The sequence below is a fragment of the Melanostigma gelatinosum genome (genome assembly GCF_949748355.1).
Source record: "Melanostigma gelatinosum genome assembly, chromosome: 4".
Lineage (NCBI taxonomy): Eukaryota > Metazoa > Chordata > Actinopteri > Perciformes > Zoarcidae > Melanostigma > Melanostigma gelatinosum.
The window spans coordinates 2169390-2179775 of NC_136637.1; the positions used below are offsets into that span (position 1 = coordinate 2169390).

At 46.9% G+C, this 10386-nt stretch overlaps 1 protein-coding gene across 1 annotated transcript in view; it reads right to left on the bottom strand.

Moving 5' to 3' along the window:
* lonp1 (lon peptidase 1, mitochondrial) overlaps positions 1–8421 on the bottom strand; it is a 30030-nt gene extending 21609 nt beyond the window's left edge. Inside the window, exons 1-4 of the mRNA XM_079267833.1 lie at positions 7861–8421; positions 6870–6958; positions 5940–6059; positions 5632–5797 (exon numbers count right to left, since the gene is read on the bottom strand). Coding sequence (XP_079123959.1) covers positions 5632–5797; positions 5940–6059; positions 6870–6958; positions 7861–8385 — 900 coding nt within the window. The 5' untranslated portion in view covers positions 8386–8421. The remainder of the gene's footprint in view (positions 1–5631; positions 5798–5939; positions 6060–6869; positions 6959–7860) is intronic.
* Between the last annotated feature and the right edge of the window lie 1965 nt (positions 8422–10386).

Below are 10386 nucleotides of genomic sequence, written 5' to 3' on the forward strand. Positions count from 1 at the left end.
ACGGCTGGAGACCTCGCGTCCCAGCGCCAACGGGTGAGCGCCCGCCACTCGGAACCATAAAACCAAGTCCCGGATTTCACCCGGGGGACATTCTGGAGGTATTGTGACCGGGTGATGTGCCTCGTTGCTGGGGAGGTATGAGCCGAGAGTGGCGGGGTGTTATGGAGGTATATATTACAACTCGGTGTTGTTCCTGTGCGTGGATGAGCGCATTTCTGCCGAAGACAGGCGACGTGTTGTGGTGGTATTCTGACCGCGTAATAGGGAGGAGAGGCGGTGGTGGAGAGGGAACAAAATGTTAAAGAGATGGTGGAATGTATGATTGGAGAGAGAGAAGCGAAAAAGTTGGACGTGATCCCGGTGTCCAACAACACTGTCGCGCGCATCGATGCTTTGTCCGAAGACATCCTGGCTACATTGGTCGGTCGCGTGAAGAAGAGTGAGTTTTACTCTCTGCAAGTAGACGAGTCTACAGATGTGGCCAATCTGGCCAATCGTCCGTTACCTTCGTAACGTTACGTCCGTTACCTTTTCGAAGGCACGGTGCAGGAAGAGTTTTTGTGTTTTTTATCTTGTAAACAAACGCCACGCGCGAGCAAACTGTTCTGTCATTCGTCCGATTTTTATGCGGCTCTGTTGCTTTTTTTTTTTTAAGGTGTGTGTGTGGGGGGGGGGGGGGGGTTGGGGGTGCGTGAACCCGGTCGGGATGTAGAAGGGGGTGCGTGGCCTAAAAAGTTTGGGAACCGCTGCTCTAGAAGACGCCGTATTACGAGATGCGGTGGCCGATCTCCTCAAGTTCACGCCAACTGAGAGAGAGTATTTTGGTACATACGACACAGCCACGTGTCAGAAGCAATTAGTGGAGTTAATGCCGTATGTAAACCATCCAGATAAACCAAAACGCATGATTCAAGACGTGGTTGGATCAATCTTCCTCACCTACCATCAGAAAATGCAGCTGCAAGCTGTCGCACACCGCGAGGAATGCGACAGACTGTGCAGCGCACTGGGTGAGATCCAGATTGAGGTTAGGCAGGGAGAAACTGACTATCGAGCGCTTCAGGTAGAAAATGAGACCCTGCGAGTGGATCTCAAGGAGATCCACACAGAGCTCAACACTACCCTAGAGGCTAACGACAGAATGAAAGTGCTTCACAGTACCACTCAGGAACAGACACCCCTAACCCAGGTAAGTACTGTGCCATCCAACCTAGCCGCTCACCACGTCACTTTGGACAGCTACAGTGCCCCTCGGTCCTCGCAACCCTTGGACAGTGGTGCCTCATTCGGCCCGAGTCGGGCCACCCTGCATTTCAGTCGAACGGTCTCCCCACCCAACAGGGGGGGAGACCAATACCCTCCACCTAGTTCAAGGTCTCCCTTGAACTAGGTACTCCCGGAGAGGAGTACTCCTCTCCGGGAGGAGTACTCCTTGTACCCTGACCCAGCTTCAGCCACCCTCGGCGCCTTTGCAATCTCTCAAGGAAGGCTAGAGGCCCCAAGAGATTACTTCAGGCATTTGAGATCTGCGTACTTCCAGGGACGTAACGCCCCTGGTCTAGAAGAGGACCATGCCTTTAAGTCCTTATTCCTGCACAACCTCCACAACGGTGTGAGGTACGATGTTACCATGCATTGCAGAACAAGTAACCTCACAATGCCGGAGATCAGGAAATATGCTGGCATGGGAGACACGCGCACGGCCTATGAAGAAGCATGAAGACACTGCCAGAGTCCTGGGCATCCAACAGTCTGGAGACTCTGACCTAGCGTTGGAAGGCAATGAAAGGCCTTGGGCCAGAGACTCTCGGCCACCCTTGAGAAACCAACGACCATGGCGGTCGGAGGACCAACGCAACCAGGGGGGTGAGAGACACCCCCAAGGTCACAACCAGGTAAGGCCAAGGCAGCAGCCCACATCACATCCACCACGGAGGCTTGAACGCAACCCTCCACAACCAGGTAGGTACAACGGACGGGCTCGCAACCTCCCTGCAAGGGAAGCTGAAAAGCCTGAGCTGGAGAGCCTAATCCGTAAGTATGTGCAAGAGGCAGTCAAGCAGTTGGGGAAGGCCACGCCCCCGGGGAAACCACCAACCCCGCCAGGGAAACCCGATCCCAACTTGCCGCCCGCCTGACTAAGCCTAGAGACTTCTTCCTCTACCGCCAAAGTCTACTTTGTAGGTTGGGGAAGAGACATCAGCACACTCCCGGAAACGGCCACTCCCGACTTCGCACCTCCCCGTTCCATGACCTTCTTGGGTGACCTTGTCCGCAAAGGCAGGGCCCATCGTATATACATCTCAGTCACACTGGGAGGCCATAACACTCTTGCTCTACTCGATTCCGGGTCAGAAATCAGCCTCATGTGTACCGCTACCCTCTTGATGGTAGCTGGAGCAATGTATTCCCGTGGCACGACGCTCTCTTGGACCAATTGGCCACGCTCATTGACTGTCATCAGGGACACATTTGGGCACAAGTAGACACACCTAGGCCCCTGAACCTTACTGGTGATGCGTCAGCTCCAGACGGACAAGTCGCTGTCATTCATGAAAACGAGTTGCCGACGCCCCCGTGCCTGCCAGAGACTCCCCCTGAGTCTGCTCAGCCGCTCCGCCTGCGGACCTGGGACCGTCGCAGCCAAACCATGAGAACCTGCCCCGTATATATATATATATACATATATATATATATATACATATATATATATATATACATATATATATATACATATATATATACATACATATATATATACATATATATATACATATATATATATATATATATATATATATATATATATATACACACATATACATGTACATATATACATACATATATATGTACATATATATATACATACATACATATATATGTACATACATACATACATATATATATATATACACATATATATATATGTACACATATATATATATGTACACATATATATATATGTACACACACACACACACACACACACACACACACACACGTGTATACACATACATACACACACACACACATACATACACACACACACACACACGTGTATACACATACATACACACACACACACATACATACACACACACACACACATATATATATATATATATGTATCAAACTGCATTTAAAAAACACCGTTAAGCATGCATGTGGACCACAGAGTGATTACACAGTTCATGTATCATGTGTGAAATAAAGTTTTACTGCCGATCGTTGTCGGCCGATATCCAGTATAGCTATTTGAATGGGAGATGGGCATTAATGCTTCACCAATCCCTGATAACGCTCCATTATGAACAACACATCTGTGTTGACATCAGCAGGAGAGCGAGTAACGCTGGCAGCATGGGAGCTAACAGCTAATGTACGCAGTGCTGCCGGTCAGAGGGACGCTTTCCAGACTGACCACAACTAAAGACATACACAAGTCAATCCAACCAAATCACAACTAAAGACATACACAAGTCAATCCAACCAAATCACAACTAAAGACATACACAAGTCAATCCAACCAAATCACAACTAAAGACATACACAAGTCAATCCAACCAAATCACAACTAAAGACATGCACAAGTCAATACAAACAAACCATAACCTGGCAGAACAAACATGTGAAACATTAACACCATTAGGGGCACATTGGAAAACACTTCATGAGCAAACGAAGCTTAATTTTTCAATCAAATAACACAAAGATAAATATGAGATGAACAGGCTATCACAGCCCACAGAGTGTAGTGAGAGAACAAAGACACAAGTCAGTGTAGAGAATGACCTCAAGAAAGGACATCCTCTGTTATCCCCAACCGCTCAATACGACTCATGTCCATCCAACACTTCTCAAATGAAATGAGTCCATCACATGAGTGAGTGGACATCACAAGTTCTTGACCATACATTGACAGCTTGTTTGGTAATATTGTTTTCACAATATTTTCAGAAACCCGTCAAATGTTCCTCACACATTTCATCCACCAGCCCAACTTCACTAAAAGAAGCCCAATCTGCACCAGGGCACTGAGGAGCATTATGATGCGTTCATGCTCTATTCATAAGAAACATTGTTGGGTTGAGGTCGATTATGATGTCAATGAATCCGTTTTGCTCTTCTTTTGTCCTGTTGGTTGCCTCATGTTTGTATTCTCCATGTTTATGTTAGAGGCAGGTGTGATGGTTGGATGACTAGAGGTCAGTGGTTTAGTGTCTCTGCTGAGGTTCCTCAGCATCCTCTCTGTTTCTACCTTCATCTCTAAATTTGGCGACCGTGGCCCACTGGGTTAAGAGGTCGTCTGAGAACCGGAAGGTCAACGGTTCGATCCCTGACTGGGACGTGTCACGTGTCGAAGTGTACCTGAGCAATACACTGAACCCCGGGCGCCTGTCATTGGCAGCCCACTGCTCCCTATATTCAGGGATGGGTCAAATGCAGAGAAAAATTTCCCCCTTAAAGGGATCAAGATAGTATAAATTCCTATTCTATTCTATTCTAAACAACAAGCAGAAGACAACCACAGATGTTCCAAGCTTCATTCATAACGTTGGCATTTGAATTATGATTAATAACTTACAGAAACATTGTGTGCATTAGTCCTCCTCCTCTCCCTCATATACAGCGTCACAGCGCTCAGTTGGACGTGCCCGGAAAACCTCCAACGGGAGTTCAGGAGGCATCAGGATTAGACTCTACTCCTCGTTCCTGAAGGAGCGAGGAGCTCTGAGCTCTGAGCCCAGCCGCCCTATGAAGACAGCTCATTTTGGCTGCTTGCTTCTGCAATGTCATTCTTCTGGTCACTACCTAAAGCCCATGACCAGAGGAAAGGGTCGGAATGCAAACAGGTAGCTAGAGAGCATTACCTTCAGGCTCGGCTCTCTCTCCACCACCATGGGCTGGTACAACGTCTGCAGCACTGCTGATGGCGTACAGACCTGCTTGTCCATCTCACGCTACATTTGACCCTTTCTGTGAACAAGACCCAGAGACACTTGAACTCCCTTGCTTGGGGCAGTGACTCACTTCCAGTCTGGAGGGTGCAGCAGAGAACCATGGCCTCAGCCTCTGAGGTACTGACTCTCACCCTGACCGCCCCAGTGCACAGAGACACAATCTGAGACCATCCAACACACTCAAAGTGGCTCCATGTTTTCTGCGAGTCTATTAGTTTGTGATAATTTGATTAGAGACAACTTTATTTAGACATAAGACAGGGCCAGCAAGCAATGCAGGACCTGGGACCAGGTTCCCAGGTGACATTAGTGAACCTGGTGAACGTGGGCCACTGGGGATCAGAGGCCACGGGCAGTTGCCCACTTTGTCTTTTTGCTATTCCCAACCTGAGTTCTGCCTTTGAGTCAGTCATTCAGTTAGTGGCTCAATGTTCATGGACTTAATATACCTAAAGCCCAGATCAACATGTGCTGACTCACTACCAACCCTGAAGAAACACAGTCACGGCCTCACGCTTCTTCAAACTTGATGGACAGTCCAAAAGATGGCAAAAGTGTTGAGTGGTCGCATGAACTGCTTGAATGTTTGTCTGAGTGCTGCTTGAGAGCCGCATACTGACAGCATGTGTAGAAGGCTACAGATGTGGTGTGTGAGGGTCACGTTACAGACCTTGTCCTCGGCTTGCTCCGTCAGAGAACCTGCTTGGTCCTTGCGGCTGCGCTTGGCTTTGCGTCTCGATGGAGGTTTGGGTTGGGGCTCTGACTCAGACTCTGACCACACGGGGGACGTCGCTGCCTCCTCAGGCTCCATCTCCAGCTGTTTGGTTATCCGGATCCTGACAGACCAGAGTGTAACAGTATGGTGTATATATGGTGGAGGTCTACACAATGAACATGCAACAGTGTGCCAAGTCGACACATTTTCATTACAACCAACCACGATGCCTTTTACCCAGAAGCAGCAGCAGTGTCTCTAACCTGCGGTGTCCCATGACGATCATCCTCAGCTTGTCTCCCAGGTCCTGCATCTCATGAATTTGGATGAAGGTCCCTGTAGAATAGATGGCATCTAGAGACTCCACCACATCTGACTCGTCACTGCAAGAGATGGAAACACTCATTACTGCAAACACACAGACAGAGACATGGCCAGTGCTCAGCACATTTCACTGATTACTGCAGTCATTGATTAGTGTCGAGGCACTGCCTCAAAGTACATCGCATCAGATACAACTCACGGCTCAGATACATAAACTGGTCCGCAGACCAAACGGCACCAAACAAGTGCGTGTAGACCAGGATCAGGTGAGGAACAGGACGTCTAATAAAGCTCCACTCATCTCAGTGACCATTAGATTCATTCACTGAAGCTGCTTTAAACTCTCCTGTTGGCACAGCAGTGGACAGCTTGTAATGTGAAGCCCAAACGTTACATTTACTATACATTAGGTCGGTGGGGAAAATGGATACATACAGCATGGTATCGCAATATTTTCGCAATATCGTATTGATACACAAATGCCAAATATCAATCTCTTATGATTATATCAACTATTAATATTGCAGTTAGGGAAGTCGGGATTCACTGTGATGAACCAATGAAAATGTTATCTCATCGATGAAACAGATGTTCACACACTGCATCATTTCCAGTAATAAATCACAACACATGGAAATGTTTGCTAATAATAAAATGGTACTGTGACTCAAGTATGGTGGTGATATAGCAACGTGGGGCTGCTGGTGATTCTCACCTCTAAGTAAAGGAGCCCAGATGTTCCATTGACATGAGGTTTCACCAGTTAAAGCCAGTATCAGTAACATGGGACGGTCGAGGACTACAGCTCTTGTTCTCCTGTATGAACTCGACCATCAATGACTGGAGCAGATGAGACTAATCAGACTTACTGATCGTCTCTCTTCAGGAAGACTCCAGCATACGGCTGAGCCAGACGAACCTTCCTCCGCAACAGCTCCATCAGCGCCTTGTTCTTTACCTGACAGGAGGAAAGACAGGAGTCACACACACACCAGAGATCTACCCTTGCATGGAACATTCGGTAATCCTTCTAAGAGGAAGGGAACTTTCGGGTCATTCCAGTAATCGTCTGGGAAATCACCCAACAGGAGTTTTGGGAATTTGTAATCTCTTGATTAGAAATGGAGTTAGTCCACGTAACCAATCAGCTATCAGTGCAGAAGCTAATGTGGTGACAGATGTCACACATCTGCAGAGTCTGAGGAAGAACGGTCCAGATAGAAGGATTGGCAGACAGCCGTCTCTTTAGTCCTAACGATTAGGTATTTCTAATACACCGCTAATTTCATTTGCGGCCTTAAATATATATTTGCACTATAAGTGTACATATTTGATGAAACTGTGTGTGTGTATAATTTAAAAAAATCTCCAAAGCAGTTTGATGACCAGCTCCTCCAGCCCACATGTCAACGTGTCCATCATGAGAGTGTGTGTGAATGAGCATTAGATCAGCAGGTAGTCATCAATGGATGCACTTTCTGTGGTCAGAAGACCATTCACCATCCGCTGACATGGTCAGGACCAGTTCATTACCACGTGCTGGCTCAGTGGGATGCCCCGTTAAAGGAGCTTTATTGAGAATAGGTTCCAGCTGTCTACAGAGCTGTGCAGGGGCTGTTGCAGTTTGGGGTAAATTGTTTTCCTGATTGCTGAAGAAGAACCCAGCTACAAAGGAACTCAGCGTTTCTAAAGGGACAGTGCAACACGCGATGACGGCCTCGTCTTCAACAACAAGCTGTGAGCAACAGATCGCGCTGAACCCGTTACGACACACAGGATCTCTCACTGCACAGACAGCAGCGCTGCTGTGTGGTTGCGTCATCCGCGTGACCTTGAAGGCAACAGAAGCATCATCCTCACCTCTATGATCTTGATGAAGCGGGGGAACACCGGGTTCCTGCTCACAGCGATCAGCGGCACATTAGGAAACACCTCCGGGACCATCATGGGGGTGAGGGCGGTCATCTGGGGTCCATAGGGCACCCCCCCATCTCCCCCAGACTCTTCTCCCCCAGAGCCCGCACTGTCCCCGCCGTCCTCCCCCGAGAAGCCCGCGCCGCCTGCCCGGTTCCCGAACATTCTGTCCTGAATGATATAGCGTCGAGAGGTCGGTGTGAGGAAATCGGTTTGGCCACGGAGAACGAGCCCGACCCGCATCCACCGGTGACGGGTGACGGTCAGCCTGCAGCCCGCTGTCATTGCTGTGCTGACCGGAACGTTGGAGAAGGACTGTGGCGGCTGGAGCCGGCTCAGGGCTGATGTGTCGGTCAGGACGGGGCGGCTGTTGCCGGTCCTGAATGCCCCGGACCAGTTTAGGTTTACCGCCAGAGCTGACTTTCTGTGCAGATGTCTAGCAGCCGAGATCATCTTGGCGCACGTCGCCATTTCTGGAGCTTTCTCTCGTTACAGCATCAGCATGTGACCGACCTACTTCCGTCAACGTTTGATGACGTTTGCTTTGCCAATTGGCTGACAGGCTCGTTTGAGTTTGTTTTTAATTTTTTTTTTTAACAGTTGCACATGTACAATTTCACAAATTGTCAGTAAGAAACGGCAAAATACAGACATTTAAACTAACATGCGAGGGATGCAACCGCAAAAAGTTAAAAACATAGACAGAAATAAAAGCATAAAAATTGATAAAAATGTAAATAAATAATTTAAAGACAAAAAGGGGGACACTAAGGCAGAAACTGTGATTGTGTAATTACAAACATATATCACAGGCAATGCATGCCATTACTGCTCTGGCCTTTTTGTTGGAACAGCATTTAAGTGTTTTAACTACATTTCAAACTCTTTGTAATGAGACTTACAGCGCCGCAGTTAAGTCCTCATAATATAATCATTGTGTCTCGGTCTTAGGGTTTGTTTGTAGTTTGTTTCCTGTCTTATTTTGATAGTCACTCTACTCATTTGACATGTCTTGTTTTACTTCCTGCCTTTGTCTTTTTCTCACCTGTTTTCATTGGTGTTTAATTAATAATGAGTCCCTTGTGTATGCGAGCTTTCCCTCTTTCAGTTGTCTGTCGTCGGTGTGTTCCTTGGTCCGTATTCCTGTCTCTGGTCCTCCAGCTGTACTGCTTTGTTCTTAGTTGTATCCTTTGTTCTGGGATGTGCCTCTGCCTGCTCCCTCACTTCTGTTGCCTGCCTGCTATTATAACTCAGCTTTTGTTTTGTTGCCTGGTGTGCTGCATTTGGGTCCTCTTGAACAGAATTGTGACACATACAATTGCTAATACTCTTATAGAGTGCAGTCACTTTACATAAAGCTCACCGTCATGCTATCATGTTTCTAAGACATTGGGCCTTTTCAGAAACTTAGAATTCATAATCTGTTTCGACACATCAAAGCAGTTCTCTATTTGTCTTCATAACTGGCTACGGTTATAGATAGATAGATACAATGTCCTGTGTAACTCAGGATTTGGATTATTCTCCGCAACAATGAACAATTGTAGGCCAATATCAAACCTCCCATTTTTAAGTAAAATAATGGAAAAAGCGGTTTGTCATCAGCTGAACAACTTCTTGGCCGTAAATAACTGCTTTGATGTTTTCCAGTCAGGCTTTCGACAGCACCACAGCACTGAAACTGCTCTTGTTAAGGTTTTCAACGACATCCACTTAAACAGACAATGGCAGAAGTTCAGTCTTAGTGTTACTGGATCTCAGTGCTGCATTCAACACGGTCGACCATGCCAAAGTCCTAGAAAGACTAAAGATCTGGGTGGGACTCTAGCACAGCACTTAACTGGTTTGAATCCTACCTGAAGGGCCGAGAATACTTTGTGTCTGTAGCTGATTACACATCAGAGCTGACTAAAATGGCATGTGGTGTTCCCCAAGGTTCAATACTGGGGCCTCTTCTGTTCAACATCTACATGCTTCCACTAGCTCAGATTATGGAAAACAACAAAGTGTGTAATTATGCAGACAACACACAAATCTACATAACTATGTCACCAGGGGACTATAATCCCATACAAGGGCTGGGTAACTGCATTGAACAAATCAACAACTGGATGTGCCAGAATTTTCTTCAATTAAACAAAGATAAAACAGAAGTAATTGTTTTCGGTACCAAGGACGAACAATTGAAAATCACCGCTCAGCTTCAGTCACTGATGTTAAAACCCACAAACCAAGCCAGAAATCTAGGTGTAGTTATGGATTCAGACCTCAACCTGAACAGCCATATCAAGACAATTACAAGATCAGCCTACTATCACCTGAAGAATATATCAAGGATTAGAGGACTTATGTCTCAAGAGGTAAAACTTGTCCATGCATTTATCTTCAGCAGACTGGACTACTGTAACGGTGTGTTTACAGGTCTCTGTAAAAAGTCTGTCAGAACGCTGCAGCTCGAGTCCTCACTAAGAC